At 53.5% G+C, this 20917-nt stretch overlaps 2 protein-coding genes and 2 pseudogenes across 2 annotated transcripts; 1 reads left to right on the top strand and 3 right to left on the bottom strand.

Moving 5' to 3' along the window:
* Positions 1-6648: 6648 nt before the first annotated feature.
* On the bottom strand, positions 6649-7336 carry LOC118257940 (feather keratin 1-like). Its single transcript, XM_035566403.2, has 2 exons — positions 7209-7336; positions 6649-6994 (listed from the first exon to the last, which is right to left on the bottom strand). The coding sequence occupies exons 1-2, from the start codon at positions 7334-7336 to the stop codon at positions 6649-6651; spliced, it is 474 nt and encodes a 157-aa protein (XP_035422296.2).
* A 1352-nt stretch (positions 7337-8688) lies between these two features.
* Positions 8689-9376, top strand: LOC118257926 (feather beta keratin-like; annotated as a pseudogene).
* A 4764-nt stretch (positions 9377-14140) lies between these two features.
* LOC118257941 (uncharacterized) lies at positions 14141-15062 on the bottom strand. The gene is made up of 2 exons (XM_035566406.1): positions 14719-15062; positions 14141-14486 (listed from the first exon to the last, which is right to left on the bottom strand). Exons 1-2 carry the CDS (start codon positions 15060-15062, stop codon positions 14141-14143), a joined length of 690 nt encoding a protein of 229 aa, XP_035422299.1.
* Positions 15063-19072: 4010 nt separating this feature from the next.
* Positions 19073-20068, bottom strand: LOC118257942 (feather beta keratin-like; annotated as a pseudogene).
* Between the last annotated feature and the right edge of the window lie 849 nt (positions 20069-20917).

Below are 20917 nucleotides of genomic sequence, written 5' to 3' on the forward strand. Positions count from 1 at the left end.
GTGGCTTGTGGTAAAATTAGCCGAGCCAGGGAAATGCAAAAAAGGCCAAGGAAGGTTCTCCAGGTGCTTGTGGGAGGAGAACGGCTTCCTGCTGTACCCCGAGGGCTTCGGAGAGTAATCACGGGTAACTCCTGTTCCTGCCAAGGCATCGCCACGTGCAGCTGGAGCTGCAGTCCGGCGCCTGGACCGCTGAGCCGCCCGCCGCACCGCCGCCTTCCTGAGCAACCGCGGCGCTGGGTTTAAGTATGGCAGTGCTGGAAGCAATGTTAGGGCAGCGAGGGAAGATCACAGGGAGAGGTGTAAACGTGCACTGACCGCACGGGATGGGGCAGGCTCTCTTGTTTCTGAAACCTGGGCTTTTGGTAGAATCTAGCAAGATCTGTCGAGTATGAAAGTGTGGAGAAGACCCCGTAGCTCAAGCAGAGAGGTCTCCTGGGTGGCACAAACCAGAGACATCGCAGCAGCCAGGGTAAACCTTGGGTAGCTTTGTCGGGTCCAGCAGCAGCTGGAGAGCCACTGCCTTTGCCTGCTACCTCATTTCTGTAATGAAGCTTCCTTGTGGGTGACCTATTTCTCTCCAACTGGTCTGGTTTCGGCTCCAGCCCTCCTCTGCCCTCCCCGTTCCTCCCAGGGAAGCGGGGCAGACGGAGACAAGCTGCCCAGATGCTGCCCACCCCAGTGTGGAAGCCAGCTCGCAGCGATGATTCAAGGAACAACGGCCACGGCTTTTCCCAGACCCAACCCCCAACCCCCGCCCCGTCCTTGCTCTTGCTAATGATGGGAGGTTTCTCTGCATATGAAATATGAAGCAATCGCAATTCAAATGAAGCATTTCTGGACTTGGGCTGGGAAAAGGTATAAATCCAACTCCTTGCAGACTCCTGGCTTGCGGGGAGCAGCTGCTGCGCACTAGTGCCCTCGCCACCACTTCGCGTTTGGCCCTGCCGAGTCCAGTCCTCTAGAAGGAGACGAGGGAAAGACCCCGCATGGCTGCAGGCTGTGACCACTCTGCGACGAGGTTTGGGGCGGCTGAGAGTCACAACGCGAGTCAGACACTGGGAGAGGTGCCACCCACTCCACCTGTAGCTCAGGAGGGTGAAGGTGGACCTGCTCCAGCAGGTTTCTCCTGTTGCGTGCCTGGCTTGGGGTCTCCTAAGGATGAGGTACAGCGAGCACCCAGGCTGGGCAGGGAACAGCCAAGGCGACCTCGCCTCTGGCTTCCCTGGAGGCCGCTGGCGAGCGGGTGGATGGGAGGGAAGCATGCGCTGGTCCATCCATGCTGCCAGGAGGTGGGGGGATCTGGGTGGAGGACAATGTGGCTGTGAGCCTCCTCCCAAGCGCTCCCTGAACCCGTCTGAGCTGACTGTGCCCAAAACGAGCAGCTCTGGAGCAAGTTTGGGCTCAGACAGCCTCTGAAGCATGAGGCAGACATCCCGCTGGGCCTGGCTGCTCAGGCGTGTCACAGGGCTGCAGAGAGACGAGATCTGCACCCGTTCCAGTCCAAGGATTGACGTCGAGCTGGCAGAACTCCAAGGTGAACAACTCTCTCTCGTAAGAGCAGGTATTAAGATTTATTTTTTTTCCCTTGTATTGAATAGAGATTACTAGAAGATGAACTGAAATAAACCCCTCAAGGCCAATGAGGCATGTCTCCAGGGGAGATGAGCTATCTGCACTAAATCACTGCATGAAAACGCCAAACAGATCCAAGCCCATTCCTCCTCTCTTTGCCTGGCTCCGAGGCAGGTGACGCTTGGTTTTGATTTCAGGGAAGGCCTTTGTTCCCAGGCAAAAGCTTCGTCTTTGAAATGAGGCCGACTGCAGCTGCGTGCCGAACTCTCCAGCGCTCTGGACTCCAGCTGCTGCGGAGAGGTTCTCTAAATCTGCTTTTGATGAATATTTCAGTGCTGCCAATAGCCCTGGAGACTGCAAGTCTCACCCCACAGCTCACCTGTTTTGCAGGAGCCTTCCTGCACAGCAGGAATTACAGAGAGCAAAAACCAAAAAAGAAAAAGAAAAAAGAAATGAGAAGAAAAAGTGAACGGCATCGGTGATGGGCAACTGGGGGGAGGATGGGGGGTGGAGGTGGTAGTACTCAGAGATCAATGTTTGAGTACCCAACATGGGGAGGTGGCACAAGGGAAAGTGCCTTCACCCCACTAGCTCTTGCCTATGCAGCCCCACAGGAGTCCCATCTCCAAAGCAGAGCAGGGTCTTATTTCTGCGCCTGGTCCCCGGTATCCCATACGATGCCTTGGGGACCCCTCAGTGGGAAGGATGGTGACTGGGAGCTTCCTGCAGGGGTGCCTTGGGGGTGCCTTGGGGACGCTGGGGCAGAAGGATGGTGACTTGTGTGAGAAAAAAAACCTCAGTAATTTTCTCAGACAGGGTCTTCTGTGAAGCTATTTTATTCGCGGTTGCAATGGTGGGCATCCTGCAAGCAGGAGTACACAGGAAAAGTATATCATAACATTATAGTCCCTGTTACCCAACGCTTGATTCCTCCCCTGGTTCCTCACTGGCTGAGCACTACAGGTTCACAAACTACTTGACGCTTATTACTATACGATATATGTCCAATTTTATTTGACCAAGCGTTAATTTCTCCTTTTCCTTTTCCTTTTTTTTTTTTTTTTTCTTCTTCTCTCATGACCAGAGGGCCCGTGATTTTTGGTTTTACTGATTTCACACTGCTCATCCTGTTTTTCTTAGCTATCCTCCTTGTTTTGGGACATTGGGACCTTCTCCTTATCTGCTTAACATACTCCCCACTGCTGTGCCACTGTCAGGCCTGCACAATCACTTTTGACTATGCAAGGTTAGTGGAATTTTCCACTGCAAAAACACATTCTACTGCGAAAACACCACTTTGTTTCTCACACTTGGGGCCCCCTGCACAGGTGGTCCAGAGACCTTGCACGAGGCAGGTTGGTGGCCTGAGGATCCTCTGCACAGGGCGCTGCAGGACTATGCAACAAAGAGGGAGATGGTCACCTGGGCAACCCCCCAAAACATCATTTGGTGACCCTGTAGCAAGGAGTGACCAAGGCCTGGGGACTCCCATGTAGGCAGAATGGGGACCACGCAGTGGGGTGGATGGTGGAACAAAGACCCTATGCTTGGTCAGCTGAGGACTCCATGGCAAGGGGGTGGAGACATGGGCACCCTGCATGGCTTTAGGAGGGTCCTCACAGCAAGGGGGACCACGTGAAGATGACCTTGGTTCCCCACATGGAGGGGACACGGTGTCATGGAGACTCCTAGGCAGTTGGACACCAAAGGGAGGCCATGACAGGGGAATCATGACAGGACCATGAACAGGTCTCCCTGGCATCTTGCAGCACAGCCAAAATGAACAGTGTGTGTTGAGGTATTGACTGCAGCTTTTGGGGTGTTATCTAAATGGGGCAATTTGCCTTTCTTTAACCCTTCTGAGTTCCCTAATACCTGTACACGCAGCATTTTGTCTGTTTTCCAGCGGTATTTCTAGTCATTTGTTTCCTCACTTGCCCCACTGCAGCCCAGCAGTTGTTTGGCAGACAGTTTGGTGAAGACGTCCTTATTTTATGGGGGGTGTTGATTGTGGGGTCCTGACGGGCACTTTCTGGAAGCTTCTGGAAGATTCCAGGGGCTTCTGCAGCAGCTGGGGCCTGCCAGGTGCCCCATGACTGGCAGGCTCTGGTTGTTTGCTGCCTGCTGGGGCTGTGCATGCCCAGCTCTGCTGAGGGCAGGCTGTGGCTGCTGGGGCAGAGGCTGGTGGCATTGCCCGAGGAGGAATGCCAGCTACAGGAATGGCAGCCCGGTGAGTGATGGCCTTTGTGGTCTCTTGGGGGGGCTGAGTGTCATGGGGTGAGGCCATTTCTCTGTCTTTGCTGAGCCTGGAGTGGGATTGAATAGAATAGCTCAGGTGGAAGGGACCTTCAAAGATTATCCAGTCCAACTGCCTAGCCACTTCTGGCCTAACCAAAAGTTAAGTTAAAGTTAAGTTAAAAAGTTAAGCGAAAAAGTTAAGTGGATGTACAGCACAACAAAGACATGGACCTATTGTAGCAGGTTCAGAGGAGGGACACAAAAATGAAGTGAAGGCTGAAACACCTCTTAAAAAGAAAAACTGAGAGAATAGTGTTTGTTGAGCCTGGAGAGAAGAGGGCTTTGGGGAGATCTCATTGTGGCCTGTAAGTATTAAAGGAAGCTTATAAGAAAGATGGAGAAGAGCTTTTTACCAGGGCCTGTAGTGATAGCACAAAACATAATGGTTTTAAAAGAGGACAGATTTAGATTAGCTATTAGGAAGACATGATTTACTGTGAGGGTGGTGAGACACTGGAACGGGTTGCCCACAGAAGCTGTGGAAGTGTTCAAGGTCAGGAGGGTGGAGCCAGGCTCTTCTCAGTGACACCCAATGATAGGACAAAGGGCAATGGGTATAAGCTGGAACATAGGAGGTTCCGCCTAAAAACAAGACAAAGTTTTTCACGGTGAGGGTGGCAGAACACTGGAACAGGCTGCCCAAGGTGGGTTGTGGAGTCTCCTTCTCTGGAGACTTTCAGAACCCTCCTGGACATGTTCGTGTGAGACATGATTTAGGTGTTCCTCCTCTGGCAGGGGGATTGGACTAGATGATCTTTCAAGGTCCCTTCCAATCCCTAATATTCTGTGATTCTGTGAATAAGCAATGTTGTTTGTACCACTGTGAGAGCATATTTAACTGAACTTCCCCTGCGGCACGTGGAGAGGACCCTGGTGGAGCAGGCTGTCCCCGTGCAGCCCATGGGAGACCCATGTTGGAGCAGTTTGCTCATGAGTGATGGACCTGGGGGTATGGACCCATATTTGGAGCAGTTCTTGAAGAGCTGCTGCCTGTGGGAAGCCCATGCAGGATCTGTTCAGGAAGGATGGCAACACAGGGGAGGGACCCCACTTTGGAGCAGAAGAAGAGAGTGACCCAGAAGGATTGGCAGAGATGAAGTGCTACAGACTGATCGCAGCCCCCATTCCTCCATTCCCCTTTATCGCTCAGCGGGGAGGAGGTGGAAGAGGGTGGATGGGTGAAAGGTGTTTTTAGTTTGTTTTTGTTGTCTCTCACTTCTCTAGTTTGTTAATAATAGGTAATACATTTCTCTAATCTCCCTATGCTGAGTCTGTTTTGCCCATGACGGTAATTGCTGAGTGATCTCCCTGCCCTTATCTCAACACTTGAGCGCTTTTCATCATGTTTTCACCCCGTTTCCCTTTGAGGAGAGGGAGTGAGAGAGCAGTTGTGGTGGAGCTCAGCTGCCCACCTGAGTAAAACCACCACAACAGACGATTAATTTTTGGGTCCTCATCCTTGGAGATACTGAAAACCCAACTGCATGTGGTCAGAACAGCCTTAGTGTACTGTGGGAGTCCACTCTTCTCCTGCGCTTGACATAAGTGTGGCAGAGGCTTATCAGCCAGAACAGGCCTTGATGTGACCCTTCCTTGACTGGCAAATCCATGACCAAAAAGAAAGGTGGGTACCTCCTTAAAACAAGTGCCTATTGAAATAACTCATGGGAAAATGATGTATCACATCACAATTGAAGAACAGTTTGACTACATGTCAATCACTTTATCTTATAAATATAGTGGCCAGAGAAAAATGTGGTGGAGTATATTTTTCCCCAACTCAGCTATGATTCAGGATTAACTAATGTTACATCAGTCCTGAAGCTCAGCTGCCCAGCTGGATAAAACCACAACAGCCCCTTTCTGTGCTTCTCTGGATCATGCCTTGAGAGAAATGGCTGTGGTCATGGAGCTAATGACCCAGTGGGTCAGCGACAGTGCAAAGACGTGTATTCAGTCCAGGAGGAGTCTCGCACCATATGTGTGCTTTCCAGGTCACGGACAAATCTGTTAAATAATACTGGCCTCAATAAAGACCCCAGAGGGACACCACTCCTCCCTGGTCTCCACCTGAGCACCGAGCTGTTGACCGCAACTCTTGGTATGTGACCATGCGGGCAATTCATTGTCTGCTGAGTGGCCCATCATGTCTTTCCATTTTAGTGACAAGGAGCTATGTAAGAGCGTTGTCCAAACGCTTCTTGAACACCACCAGGCTTGGGCCCTAATGGCCACTTGAGCGCTGCTTTTTCTTCTTTTTGTCGGGTGAAGTTGGAAGAGCGTTGGGAGAAGAAAGGAAGAGGAGGCATCTGAGGATATGGGATGCAGGCGGATTTTATTGAGGAAAACATGAAAAAGAGGGAGCGTCAAGTGGAAGGTGCACATTCTGAGGTGCCTGGAGGGCGACCACCAGCCTATGTCCCTTGCATAGAGCAGATTTTCCCAGAGCCCCAAGGTCTCCCTACCCTGTGGTGGGAGCAGTCCCAGAAGGTCTCCCGAGGGATTGTGCTAGTGAGCAAGGCATTGCAGCAGAGAGTAGCGGCCGTAGAAGGTGGTGCTATGGAAAGGAGAAAGAGGAAGAAAGAAGGAGGTATGTTGGCCATGTGTCCTGACAGCATGGGCTGGCCCCTTCCTTGCTTGCTTGCTTTGTTGTGCCGTGGAAAGAGGAGTCGCGGCTGGTGAGCCCGCGTGCCATGAACAGCGCAGAGGTGCGTCCTCAGTCTGAGAGCTGTCTTGCACGGTGTTGGAGGCTTCTGTCAGGGGTGTTGGCGTGGGTCCTTAGCAGGGGTAGCAGGCTCTTCCGCCACTGAAGCAGCCAAGGCCTCCGAAGCCAAAGCCTCCCAGGCCAAAGCCTCCGAATCCCCCGGAGGAGATGGGCACTCCCTGGGCGCTGAGGTTGCTGCCCACGGCAGCTGATGCGGAGGATCCAACGGCGGTGTTCTGGGGGAAGGAGCTGAGGATGGGTCCTGGCAGGGTGACCAGCACGGCAGGAGGCTGGATGACAACGCGGGAGTCCTCGCACTGCCTGACACAGGGCTCGTTGCAGCTGTTAGCCAGCGGGGTGGGTCCGCAGGGGCGGCAGATGTCGTAGCAGGACATGTCTGTGGTGTGGAGGGTCCCTGGAAGAGAGGGTGTTGGGAAGGCGGAGGGTGTTGGGGGCATGAGCAGTAGTGCTGGGGGAGGCCAAGAGAGTGGGGAGGCCTGGGGTTGTGGGGAGCATGGCGGTGGGGAGGAAGAAGGGCTGCTGAGGCTAAGGGGGAAAGGGCGTGTGGAGAGAGAGGCCTGGTGGGGCGGGCGAAGGAGGGGAGCGGGATTCAGGCTCACCTTGTTGGGCACAGGGGAGAAGGCGTCGGGAGGATTGTGTGAGTGTGAGAGGCGCAGGGCCGGCTTTTATGCTGGTCCTTGAGTGCCCGCGGGGCGAGAGAGCCTTTGCGCATGACAGCATTTGCAAGAGCTGCTCTTGCATGCCAAAGCCTGGCAAGTAATGAGGTGAGGTGTGGTGTCCTTCCCACAACTCTACCTGTTCATTTCCTCCTGTTGACGATGTGTCCATTGAAACTAGTTGCTCCTTTGGAGTGAAAAAAATTAGAGGCACAAATATGTATTGTCTCAAATGTTTACTGTCTGACCAATAAGTGCCTTGTGTTTAGAAAGGAGTGGTATCACTCACTTCTAGGCCTTAGGAACCGCTCACAAATCCTGTGATATTTGACGGGTAATTGAGAATTGCCTCACAAAGACGTGAGGGAGCTCCATCAGCATTCACGTGTGCAACCTTTTTGGTTTCCACCTGAGCTGTGGAAGTATTCTATCCCTGCTAAAGACGCATGTCAACAAGAATACTGCGGGACAATCACATTCCTTGACCAGCAAGCAGTGCTGTGTTTGATGTATCCCAGGACATGGTTTGCTCTTTTGGCTGCAAGGGCACACTGTTGACTCATACTCATCTTACTGTCAACTAGGAGCCCCGGATCCCTTTCCGCAGGGCAGCTCTCCAGCATCTCATCCCCCATTCTGTACATATAGCCAGGGTGCCCTGTACCAGGTGCTAAATCTGGCACTTAGTCTTCTTAAACTTCATGTGATAGGTGATTGCACAGCCCTGTGGTCTGTCAAGATCTCTCTGCACAGCCTCTCCACCCTTGAGGGAGACAACAGCAACTCCTTATTTCCTATCATCTGCAAACTTACTTAGTATGCATTTGAGTCCTGTATCCAGATCATTTACAAAAACATCAAAGAGAACTGGGTTCAAAATGAAGCCCTGGTAAACCCTCACTAGTGACTAGTGACCCTGCAGGTCTGATGTAACGCCCTTTACTATGACCCTTTGAACTTGACCAGTCAGCCAACAGTCCACCAACTGTGTTATGTATTTATCTACCTGCGTGCCAGACATTTTGTCCAGGAGGATGTTGTGAGAAACAGTATGAAAAGGTTTGCTGAAATCCAAAGAAACAGCATGTACTGCCTTCCTTTGGTCAATTAGATGGGTAACCTTGTCATAAAAGGAAGTGGCTGCACCTCATGCCCAGCACATCCAGGAAGCCCCTCTTGACAATGCAGCCGCAACCACACCACATGAGAGCAGCACCATGACCTCACTGAAAACACCGCTCCTCTCCTATGCTTGGGTCACGTCTTCTGCTCGCCCTGACATGCACCTTCAAGAAAAATCGTTTGGCCTCTAATAATTACTTTGATGTAAAAGGTGCCGCCATTGCCAAATGGACATGTCCTCAAGAGGAGGACATGAAAATTGAGTGTTGCAGGATCAAAAACCACGCCCCACCTCATTACTTGCCAGGCTTTGACATGCAAGAGCAGCTCACGCCAAATGCTGTCATGCGCAAAGGCTCTCTTGCCCCGCGGGCACTCACGGACCAGCATAAAAGCCGGCCCTGTGCCTCGCACCCTCACACACTCCTCCCAGCGCCTTCTGCCCTGCACCCAACAAGGTGAGCCTGAACCCCACTCCCCTCCTTCACCTGCCCCACCAGGCCTATCCCTCCACAGGTCCTCTGCCCCCAGCCTCAGCAGCCCTTCTGCCTCCCCACCGCCACGCTCCCCACAACCCCAGGCCTCCCCACTCTCTTGGCCTCCCCCAGCACCGCTCCTCACGCCCCCAACACCCTCCACCTTCCCAACACCCTCTCTTCCAGGGACCCTCCACACCACAGACATGTCCTGCTACGACATCTGCCGCCCCTGCGGACCCACCCCGCTGGCTAACAGCTGCAACGAGCCCTGTGTCAGGCAGTGCGAGGACTCCCGCGTCGTCATCCAGCCTCCTGCCGTGCTGGTCACCCTGCCAGGACCCATCCTCAGCTCCTTCCCCCAGAACACCGCCGTTGGATCCTCCGCATCAGCTGCCGTGGGCAGCAACCTCAGCGCCCAGGGAGTGCCCATCTCCTCTGGTGGCTTTGGAGGCTTTGGCCTTGGAGGCTTTGGCTTCGGAGGTCTTGGCTGCATCAACGGCGGAAGAGCCTGCTACCCCTGCTAAGGACCCACGCCAACACCCCTGACAGAAGCTTCCAACACCGTGCAAGACAGCTCTCAGACTGAGGACGCACCTCTGCGCTGTTCATGGCACGCGGGCTCACCAGCCGTGGCTCGTCATTCCGTAGCACAACAAAGCAAGCAAGCAAGGAAGGGGCCAGCCCATGCTGTCAGGACACATGGCCAACATACCTCCTTCTTTCTTCCTCTTTCTCCTTTCCATAGCACCACCTTCTACAGCCGCTACTCTCTGCTGCTATGACTGGTTCATAAGCCAAATGCCACCATGGATTGACCCCATCTCTGCTACTCTTCTCAAAAGCACAGGAAGTTGTCAGTGCCCTGGAGAAATGTGCTGTAGACAAGGGACAGCAGCTGGTGGTCACTCTAATAGCACCTCAGACCCTGGCGCTTTTATTGGTGCTCCTTCCTTTTATTTTTTTCCCCTCAATAAAATCTACCTGCATCCCATCCTGACATTCGTCGTCTTCCTTTTTTCAACCCAACGCTCTTTCCACTTCACCTGCTACTAAAGCTTTGCTCAAGAGGCCATCAGGTGGGGTTGTAAAGGGCCACTGAACCTCCCCTCTCAAAGATGTCATCACCAACAACACCGGTGGGCACCAGCTGGTTTTCCAGCCCGTCATCCAATACATACAGATGACCAAACTAAGGCTTGGGCACATGTCGTGGAATTAGATTTTACACTGCTTTAATATAGCAGCAATTTAGGATTTATTTTATACTTTTGAGGTACAGATGGTATGATTTTTAACAGCTGTTAATCAGCCTTTGATCACCAGAGAATTTAACAGAATTATTTTAATGGGATTTGCTACAATAGAAACAGTGACTTAAAGGCTCAAGAATGGCAAGGTTCAGCTGAGACTCACTGCAGGGTTCTTGGGGGTGTTTAAATTCAGTCATGCGCTTCCAAAATACCTCCCAAGAGTGAATTACTCACCCTAATTCCTTGTTGGTGTTTGTCTGCATCTGAGGTTGTTCCTCAAGGAGTCAGCCCTGAGATGCACTTTCCCTCAGGGGTATGCTGTGAGGCATCCCAGCTCAGGGAGAGATTGAGTTTGCAACCCCTGGAGAGCTCATGGGGTTCTTTGCTTAGGACTACTATTTATAGGACCACAAGATGATTGACGGTAATTTTCCATCCTGGCTACGGTTCAGATAAGGCAAGTTTGGTATTCTAGAATGTACAGTGCTGGTACTCTCCAGAGCCCAGGCTGCAGGGTCTGAGAGAAGATCAGAGAGTGCCTGACTGTATTCACCCTTTATACCTGTTGCCCATTGACAATGGAGGACTGATGTAACATTAGTTAATCCTAAACCATAGCTGAGTTGGAGAAAAATATACTCCACCACATTTTTCTCTGGCTGCTATATTTATAAGATAAAGTGATTGACACGTAGTCAAACTGTTTTTCGACTCTGATGTCAAGGAAGAGTACCTTCCTTGGACTCGTGCCAGTCGAGGAAGGCCTATTCTGGTTCATAAGCCTCTGCCACACTTATGTCAAGCGCAGGAGAAGAGTGGACTCCCACAGTACACTAAGGCTGTTCTGACCATGTGCAGTTGGGTTTTCAGTATCTCCAAGGATGAGGACCCAAAAATTAATCGTCTGTTGTGGTGGTTTTACTCAGGTGGGCAGCTGAGCTCCACCACAACTGCTCTCTCACTCCCTTTCTTTCCCAGCTCCAAAGTGGGGTCCCTCCCATGGGATGCAGACATTCCTGAACTGATCCTGCATGGGCTGCGCGCAGGCAGCAACTCTTCAAGAACTGCTCCAATATGTGTCCATATCATGGAGTCCATCGATCACAAGCAAACTGTTCCAACATGGGTGCCACATGGGTATCAGCTCCTGCCAGATCACCTGCTCCTGCGTAGGCCCCGCTCCAGCCTGGAGTTGTTCCAAGAGGGGTTCTACAGAGGCCTCTCACAGAGGCACAAACAAGATCACTTATTGGCTCGGCTCTGAGCAGCAGCAGTGAGTCCCGGATGGGGGATGCGGATGAAACTGGCCCTTATCTAACATGGGGCAGCTTCTGGATTCTTCTCACAGAAGCCACCCCTGCAGCACCCTGCTACCAAAACCTTGCCACATAAACCCACTACACATAGGTAACCTGTTCCTCTGTTTGTCCACCCTCACAGGGGAAAAGTTTTCCTTCTCTTCCAAGGCAATTTCATCTTTGGGCCCTTCACTACAAGAAAGACATCGAAGCCCTGGAACGTGTCCAGAGAAGGGCAACAAAACTGGTGAGGGGTCTGGAGCACAAATCTTATGAGGAATGGCTGAGGGAGCTGACATTGTTTAGTCTGGAGAAGAGGAGGCTCAGGGGAGATCTCATTGCACTCTACAACTTCCTGAAGGAAAGCTGGGATGAGGAGGGTGTCGGCTTCTTCTCCCAGATAACTAATGATAGGACTTGAGGAAATGGCCACAAGTTGCACCTGGGGAGATTTAGATTAGATATCAGGAAAAACTTTTTCTCTCAAAGAGTTGTCAGGCACTGGAATGGCCTGTCCAGGGAGGTAGTGGAGTCACCATCTCTGGCACTGTTTAAGAAGCGCCTGGACGAGGTGCAACGAGGTATGGTTTAATAGCTTAGTGGGTAGCATTGGTGATAGGAGAACGGTTGGACTAGATGATCTTGTAGGTCCTTTCCAATCTTGTGTTTCTATGATTCTATGATTCTATGATCTCTTCTCTGTGGCGTCCACTCACATTTGTCCTGGCAGCAGGCAGTAACCGAAAATAGTCTGGTTCCCTTGTCTTCATTCCTGCCCATCTGGGATTTAGAACAAGGAGGAGATTCAGCCTGAGCAGCCTTCTCTGCAGGTTGAAAACGCCCAGCTCTCTCACCTTCTCCTCATATTGAAGAGGCTCCAGGCCCTTCAGCATCTTGGTAGCCCTGCACTGGAATTGCTCCAGCATGTCCGCTTCCATGTTCCACTGGGGCGCCTCAAACTGGACAAAGGACTCCACAACGGGCCTCACCGGTGCTGAGGAGAGATGACGGAGTGCCTTCCTCAATTTGCTGGCAATGCTCTTCCCCATGCCCTCCTGGAGCCTGGTGGCCTCTTTTGCCGCAAGGCTACATCACTGACTCAAGGTCCTGTTCGGCAAAGCTGCCTGCCACTATAAGTCCAGTTACATTCAATGTATATTGAATTATCACGATCACGGATGCAGAGTTAGTGCATTCAGCACTATAAGCACAGTCGCATTAATCATGGTCACAGATTCACAAATAGCACAATACACTTTCAGTCTAGTAAATGACTGGTGAAGTTTATTGAAGCAACAGGAGTACAAGTTCTTTTGGATTGCCGGAGATAAATACATTGTCTGCAAAGCATGTGCAAATACCAATTTTATGACAAACACAACCAACTACACCTGTGCTAACTTATGAAACAACTCTATGGACAATGTTAGGTTTCCTGGCGAAGCTCTCAGTATAAGCGAGAGTTTGAATCTCACCCAATAGGCAATTTCCACACTATGGGGGGAAAGACAGGTTCGGTGCATCAACTGATCCCAGTCTATTTTTCTACAATTTTTTTTACTTTTAGGTGGTATATCAGTGACTCTAGTCATACAGTCTTTGTTGTGATTGGTATATTTTTTTAAACCTTTTTTTAAAGGTATGAGCTCAGAAATGCAGGGCACATGCTCACTGAAGGGTACTCACACCTTGGAGGTGGGTACCCTATGGGATGGAGGTGTGTTTGGAATTATAATGAGATTATAAGGTCGCCAAAAGGCCATAATTTGGTTATCAGTTAGAGTCAGGGCTGCCCATACAGTCTGTCAGTTCCACAATACCGTCCGGTTCCGAATCCCTGAAGGGACGTCACAGAGTCTGGCCAGTGTATTCGCTCTGCCCCACTCTCCATACTATGTCTCTTAGAGTCAGCACACCAAGATTACGTGGTGTTACCAATACCTAGGTTACAGGCTTTGTTGCCAAAGGAACATCATGTAAATACTTCATTGCATATCCTCCGTATCTGAGCCTAAAAGTTTCCTCAACACTGAACCTTCTCTAAACAGTTGGACAACTATTTAGCCTCACTGCGTCATCTTCAGCAATTATTCTAAAATATCAAATACATGTCTACCCGATTTAGTAACAAGAAGCTATGTAAGAGCGTTGTCCAAATTCTTCTTGAACACCAGCAGGCTTAGGACCTGATCACAAGTTCCGCCCTGCTTTTTGTTCTTTTTGTCAGGTGAAGTTGGAAGAGTGCTGGGAGAAGAAAGGAAGAGGAGGCACCTGAGGATATGGGATGCAGGCAGATTTTATTGAGAAAAACATGAAAAAGAGGGAGCGTCAAGTGGAAGGTGCACATTCTGAGGTGCCTGGAGGGCGACCACCAGCCTATGTCCCTTGCATAGAGCAGATTTTCCCAGAGCCCCAAGGTCTCCCAACCCTGTGGTGGGAGCAGTCCTAGAAAGTCTCCCGAGGGATTGTGCTAGTGAGCAAGGCATTGCAGCAGAGAGTAGCGGCCGTAGAAGGTGGTGCTATGGAAAGGAGAAAGAGGAAGAAAGAAGGAGGTATGTTGGCCATGTGTCCTGACAGCATGGGCTGGCCCCTTCCTTGCTTGCTTGCTTTGTTGTGCCGTGGAAAGAGGAGTCGCGGCTGGTGAGCCCGCGTGCCATGAACAGCGCAGAGGTGCGTCCTCAGTCTGAGAGCTGTCTTGCACGGTGTTGGAGGCTTCTGTCAGGGGTGTTGGCGTGGGTCCTTAGCAGGGGTAGCAGGCTCTTCCGCCGTTGATGCAGCCAAGACCTCCGAAGCCAAAGCCTCCAAGGCCAAAGCCTCCGAATCCCCCGGAGGAGATGGGCACTCCCTGGGCGCTAAGGTTGCTGCCCACGGCAGCTGATGCGGAGGATCCAACGGCGGTGTTCTGGGGGAAGGAGCTGAGGATGGGTCCTGGCAGGGTGACCAGCACGGCAGGAGGCTGGATGACGACGCGGGAGTCCTCGCACTGCCTGACACAGGGCTCGTTGCAGCTGTTAGCCAGCGGGGTGGGTCCGCAGGGGCGGCAGATGTCGTAGCAGGACATGTCTGTGGTGTGGAGGGTCCCTGGAAGAGAGGGTGTTGGGAAGGCGGAGGGTGTTGGGAAGGCGGAGGGTGTTGGGGGCTTGAGCAGTAGTGCTGGGGGAGGCCAAGAGAGTGGGGAGGCCTGGGGTTGTGGGGAGCATGGCGGTGGGGAGGAAGAAGGGCTGCTGAGGCTAAGGGGGAAAGGGCGTGTGGAGAGAGAGGCCTGGTGGGGCGGGCGAAGGAGGGGAGCGGGGTTCAGGCTCACCTTGTTGGGCGCAGGGGAGAAGGCGTCGGGAGGATTGTGTGAGGGTGCGAGTCGCAGGGCCGGCTTTTATGCTGGTCCGTGAGTGCCCGCGGGGCAAGAGAGCCTTTGCGCATGACAGCATTTGGCGTGAGCTGCTCTTACATGCTAAAGCCTGGCAAGTAATGAGGTGGGGCATGTTGTCATTTCCACAACGCTCTCGTGTTCTTTTCTCCTGTTGAGCATGTGTCTCTGTGGCCTTGGCGGCAGCTTTTAAGTGAGGGTGGCTCTTTGGATGGATTTGCATGGCAAGTGCGTTTGCGGGCAGTCGGCAGACGCGGCCAAAGCATGAGAGAGGTGGGTTGTTATGAAGTGAGGTCATGGCGTATCACTCGTGGGGTGCGGCTTGCGGCTGCATTGTTGTGAGGAGGGGGCCCTATTTGCTGGCTTCGCCATAATGCAGGCTGGTCTGGGCTTCCCAGATGTGCTGGGCGTGAGGCGCTGGCACTGGCATCGCACTCTTTCCCTCCCTGCCTTAATGCCCACTCCCTACGCCTGTGTTTATTCCTCGTCTTTCCCATTGGGTGTGCTGCATCGGTCGGTGGCTTGGTGGCCTTTGTGCTTGGAAGGTCCTGGGTGGGAGAAGGGAGTCTGCGTGTTTTCTTCTTGCGGCAGCTTGGCCGGTGGTAGTTTGATCAGGCAGAGGAGAGCTGTTTGCGACAGCAGGACGTTGTCCTCCCAGGCCTCGTTGAAAGCTTGCAAGCCCTGAGCTGAGGGGGAGTGGTTTGGCAGGGAGACTGAGGCAGAGCTTTTGGGGTCTTATTCAGCACTGAGCGCCCAAGGGTGAGGCCCTTTCCCTGCCTAGGCTTTGATGGTCAGACGCAGGGTTTGGTCCCTGCAGCAGGGAGTTGGAGGCATGCATGGTGCGCGGGGCTGCAGCCGTGAGCCCCTCCTGGCTGGGTGGTCCCAGGCATGGCTGACGAGTGGCAAGGCCTGTCCCCGTTCGGCTGAGGTGGTTTTGGCTTGCTGCTGAGGTGAGTAGCGCTTGTTGCTGAGGAAGATGAAGCAAGGTAGGAAGGGGGGCTGTGCAACTGGGTGCGCCTTGTTCCGTGAGGCCTGCTGGGTTGCAGCCACGAATGCTGAGGGAGCTGTGTGGTGTCCTTGCGAGGCCACTACTAATTATCTTTGAAAGGTCATGGTGAGTGGGAGAGGCTCCGGAAGACTGGAAGAGACTCGCCGCGCTCCTGTGTTCAAGGAGGTGAAGAAGGAAGGTGTGGGAAACCAGAGGCTGGTTGGCCTGACATCAGTCGCTGGGAAGGTTCTAAGGGAAATCCTCCCGGAAAGCACTGTCGAGCAGACGAAGAACCGGAATGTGATGGGGAGTAGTCAGCACGGATTTAGAGAGGGAAAGTCATGCGTGAGCCTCCTCAGCGTCTTCTAAATTGAGGTGACAGCTTAGTGGAGGAGGGGAGAGCAGTGGCTGCTGCTCAACTTCAGTAAAGCCTTTAGTAAGGGCTTTCTTTGACGCTTGCTCCCATGACACGCTCATAGAGAAGCGGACAAAGTATGGGATAGATAAAGGGACAGTGAGGTGGGCTGAAAAGTGGCCAATTGCTTGGGTGCAGAGGCTATTGCTGAGTGGCACAGAGCGGTGTTGCAGGCAAGGCCCTAGCGGTGTAGGCCAGGGCTCGTCAGTGAGGCCAGCACTGTTCAATATCACAGAATCACAGAATTGACGGGGTTGGAAGGGACCTCGAAAGATCATCGGGTCCAACCCCCCTGCCAAAGCAGGTTCCTTAGAGCAGGCTGCCCAGGTAGGCATCCAGACGGGCCTTGAATATCTCCAGAGAAGGAGACTCCACAACCTCCCTGGGCAGCCTGTTCCAGTGCTCCGTCACCCTCACTGTGAAGAAGTTCTTTCTCATGTTGGTGCGGAACTTCCTGTGCTCTATCTTGTGGCCATAATATCCCCATTAGTGAGGTGGGTGATGGGACGGAGTGACCCCGCAGGAATTCTGCAGATGACCCGAGACGGGGAGGAGCGTCTGATGCACGTGATGAACGTGGCACCATTCAGAATGATGTGCAGAGGCTGGAGAACTGGGCAGAGAGGAACATCATGACATTGCAGAAGGGGCAAAGCAAATTCCTGCCTCTGGGGAGGACTAACACCGGGCAGCAGAACATGGTGTTGTCCGACAGAGTGGCAGGCAGCTTTGCCGAACAGGACCTTGTGTTGCTGTTGGAGAGCAAGCTGACGATGAGTCGGCAATGCAGCCTTGCGGCAAAAGAGGCCACCAGGCTCCAGGAGGGCATGGGGAAGAGCGTTGCCAGCACGATGAGAAAGGTGCTCCGTCATCTCTCTTCAGGACTGGTGAGGCCCCTTGTGGAGTCCTTTGTCCAGTTTGAGGCGCCCCAGTGGAACATGGAAGCGGACATGCTGGAGCAATTCCAGTGCAGGGCTACCAAGATGCTGAAGGGCCTGGAGCCTCTTCAATATGAGGAGAAGGTGAGAGAGCTGGGTGTTTTCAACCCTCAGAGAAGGCTGCTCAGGCTGAATCTCCTCCTTGTTCTAAATCCCAGATGGGCAGGAATGAAGACAAGGGAACCAGACTATTTTCAGTTACTGCCTGCTGCCAGGACAGAGGTGAGTGGACGCCACAGAGGAGAGATGCAATTGCCTTGGAAGAGAAGGAAAGCCTTTTCCCCTGTGAGGGTGGTCAAGCAGTGGACCTCAAGCAGAGGTTTTGGATTTCCATCCTTGGAGATATGAGAAACCCAACTGCACATGGTCCTGGACAGCCTGCTGTAGCTGACTCTGCTTGAGCAGGGTGCTTGCAGTACATGGTCTCCAGAGGTTACTTCCAAACTGAAGGGATTCTGTGACTGCATCTGTTGTCAATGCGGGAGAATGCCGCTGGGTGAGAAAGCAGTCGAGTGTGTGCTGACACGGAGAGATTGTTTCAGAGGGCAAGTGCAGAAGAGCCTTAGCGTGCCCAAGCCTTTGTTTGGTCAAGTGCAGGTCTTGTGTGACGTGCTGGAAGGTGTGGTGGCCCTTTTCGACGTGCCCCGATGACCCGTTGAGCTTTGCCTTTTTACTGAGAGACGTGGGAAGGGCAGTGGGAGAAGAAGGGAAGAGGAGGAGCGTCAGGCTGGCATGCTTGAGAACTTTATTGAGGAAAGCGCATGGAAAGGAAGGAACAGCAAGTGGAACATCCCCGGGGGGTCTTGGATGCACGTAGGGTGACCAACAACGTCATCATTGTGCGCGGAAGATTTTCTCGGAGCACGGAAATCTTCCAGCCCTGTGATGGGAGCAGCAGAGAGGTAGTCGATCCCTGGTGGCGTTTGGCTGGTGAGCACGTCATAGCAGCAGAGAGAACCAGACATACGAGACAGCGCAAGTCAAGGAAAGAAGTGGGAGAATGGTAGAATGTAAGTCGGCCATGTTTCCAAACATCACGGAATAGCCCACTTCCTTGCTTCTCTGGTTCATGCCTTGAGAGAAATAGCCGTGGTTGTGGAGCTGAAGACCCGGTGGGTCAGCGACGGCACAAAGGTGCATCCTCAATCCACGAGGAGTCTCGCACCATATGTGTGGTGTCCGTGTGACGGACAACTCTGTTAAATCATACTGGCCTCACTAGAGACGCCAGAGGGACACCACTCCTCCCTGGTCTCCACCTGAGCACCGAGCTGTTGACCGCAACTCTTGGTATGTGACCATGCGGGCAATTCATTGTCTGCTGAGTGGCCCATCATGTCTTTCCATTTTAGTGACAAGGAGCTATGTAAGAGCGTTGTCCAAATGCTTCTTGAACACCACCAGGCTTGGGCCCTAATGGCCACTTGAGCGCTGCTTTTTCTTCTTTTTGTCGGGTGAAGTTGGAAGAGCGTTGGGAGAAGAAAGGAAGAGGAGGCATCTGAGGATATGGGATGCAGGCGGATTTTATTGAGGAAAACATGAAAAAGAGGGAGCGTCAAGTGGAAGGTGCACATTCTGAGGTGCCTGGAGGGCGACCACCAGCCTATGTCCCTTGCATAGAGCAGATTTTCCCAGAGCCCCAAGGTCTCCCTACCCTGTGGTGGGAGCAGCCCCAGAAGGTCTCCCGAGGGATTGTGCTAGTGAGCAAGGCATTGCAGCAGAGAGTAGCGGCCGTAGAAGGTGGTGCTATGGAAAGGAGAAAGAGGAAGAAAGAAGGAGGTATGTTGGCCATGTGTCCTGACAGCATGGGCTGGCCCCTTCCTTGCTTGCTTGCTTTGTTGTGCCGTGGAAAGAGGAGTCGCGGCTGGTGAGCCCGCGTGCCATGAACAGCGCAGAGGTGCGTCCTCAGTCTGAGAGCTGTCTTGCACGGTGTTGGAGGCTTCTGTCAGGGGTGTTGGCGTGGGTCCTTAGCAGGGGTAGCAGGCTCTTCCGCCGTTGATGCAGCCAAGGCCTCCGAAGCCAAAGCCTCCAAGGCCAAAGCCTCCGAATCCCCCGGAGGAGATGGGCACTCCCTGGGCGCTGAGGTTGCTGCCCACGGCAGCTGATGCGGAGGATCCAACGGCGGTGTTCTGGGGGAAGGAGCTGAGGATGGGTCCTGGCAGGGTGACCAGCACGGCAGGAGGCTGGATGACGACGCGGGAGTCCTCGCACTGCCTGACACAGGGCTCGTTGCAGCTGTTAGCCAGCGGGGTGGGTCCGCAGGGGCGGCAGATGTCGTAGCAGGACATGTCTGTGGTGTGGAGGGTCCCTGGAAGAGAGGGTGTTGGGAAGGCGGAGGGTGTTGGGAAGGCGGAGGGTGTTGGGGGCTTGAGCAGTAGTGCTGGGGGAGGCCAAGAGAGTGGGGAGGCCTGGGGTTGTGGGGAGCGTGGCGGTGGGGAGGAAGAAGGGCTGCTGAGGCTAAGGGGGAAAGGGCGTGTGGAGAGAGAGGCCTGGTGGGGCGGGCGAAGGAGGGGAGCGGGGTTCAGGCTCACCTTGTTGGGCGCAGGGGAGAAGGCGTCGGGAGGATTGTGTGAGGGTGCGAGTCGCAGGGCCGGCTTTTATGCTGGTCCGTGAGTGCCCGCGGGGCGAGAGAGCCTTTGCGCATGACAGCATTTGGCGTGAGCTGCTCTTACATGCTAAAGCCTGGCAAGTAATGAGGTTGGGCATGTTGTCGTTTCCACAACGCTCTCGTGTTCTTTCCTCCTGTTGAGCATGTGTCTCTGTGGCCTTGGCGGCAGCTTTTAAGTGAGGGTGCCTCTTTGGATGGATTTGCATGGCAAGTGCGTTTGCGGGCAGTCGGCAGACGCGGCCAAAGCATGAGAGAGGTGGGTTGTTATGAAGTGAGGTCATGGCGTATCACTCGTGGGGTGCGGCTTGCGGCTGCATTGTTGTGAGGAGGGGGCCCTATTTGCTGGCTTCGCCATAATGCAGGCTGGTCTGGGCTTCCCAGATGTGCTGGGCGTGAGGCGCTGGCACTGGCATCGCACTCTTTCCCTCCCTGCCTTAATGCCCACTCCCTACGCCTGTGTTTATTCCTCGTCTTTCCCATTGGGTGTGCTGCATCGGTCGGTGGCTTGGTGGCCTTTGTGCTTGGAAGGTCCTGGGTGGGAGAAGGGAGTCTGCGTGTTTTCTTCTTGCGGCAGCTTGGCGGGTGGTAGTTTGATCAGGCAGAGGAGAGCTGTTTGCGACAGCAGGACGTTGTCCTCCCAGGCCTCGTTGAAAGCTTGCAAGCCCTGAGCTGAGGGGGAGTGGTTTGGCAGGGAGACTGAGGCAGAGCTTTTGGGGTCTTATTCAGCACTGAACGCCCAAGGGTGAGGCCCTTTCCCTGCCTAGGCTTTGATGGTCAGACGCAGGGTTTGGTCCCTGCAGCAGGGAGTTGGAGGCATGCATGGTGCGCGGGGCTGCAGCCGTGAGCCCCTCCTGGCTGGGTGGTCCCGGGCATGGCTGACGAGTGGCAAGGCCTGTCCCCGTTCGGCTGAGGTGGTTTTGGCTTGCTGCTGAGGTGAGTAGCGCTTGTTGCTGAGGAAGATGAAGCAAGGTAGGAAGGGGGGCTGTGCAACTGGGTGCGCCTTGTTCCGTGAGGCCTGCTGGGTTGCAGCCACGAATGCTGAGGGAGCTGTGTGGTGTCCTTGCGAGGCCACTACTAATTATCTTTGAAAGGTCATGGTGAGTGGGAGAGGCTCCGGAAGACTGGAAGAGACTCGCCGCGCTCCTGTGTTCAAGGAGGTGAAGAAGGAAGGTGTGGGAAACCAGAGGCTGGTTGGCCTGACATC

This window comes from Cygnus atratus, chromosome 2 (genome assembly GCF_013377495.2).
Source record: "Cygnus atratus isolate AKBS03 ecotype Queensland, Australia chromosome 2, CAtr_DNAZoo_HiC_assembly, whole genome shotgun sequence".
Classification (NCBI taxonomy): domain Eukaryota; kingdom Metazoa; phylum Chordata; class Aves; order Anseriformes; family Anatidae; genus Cygnus; species Cygnus atratus.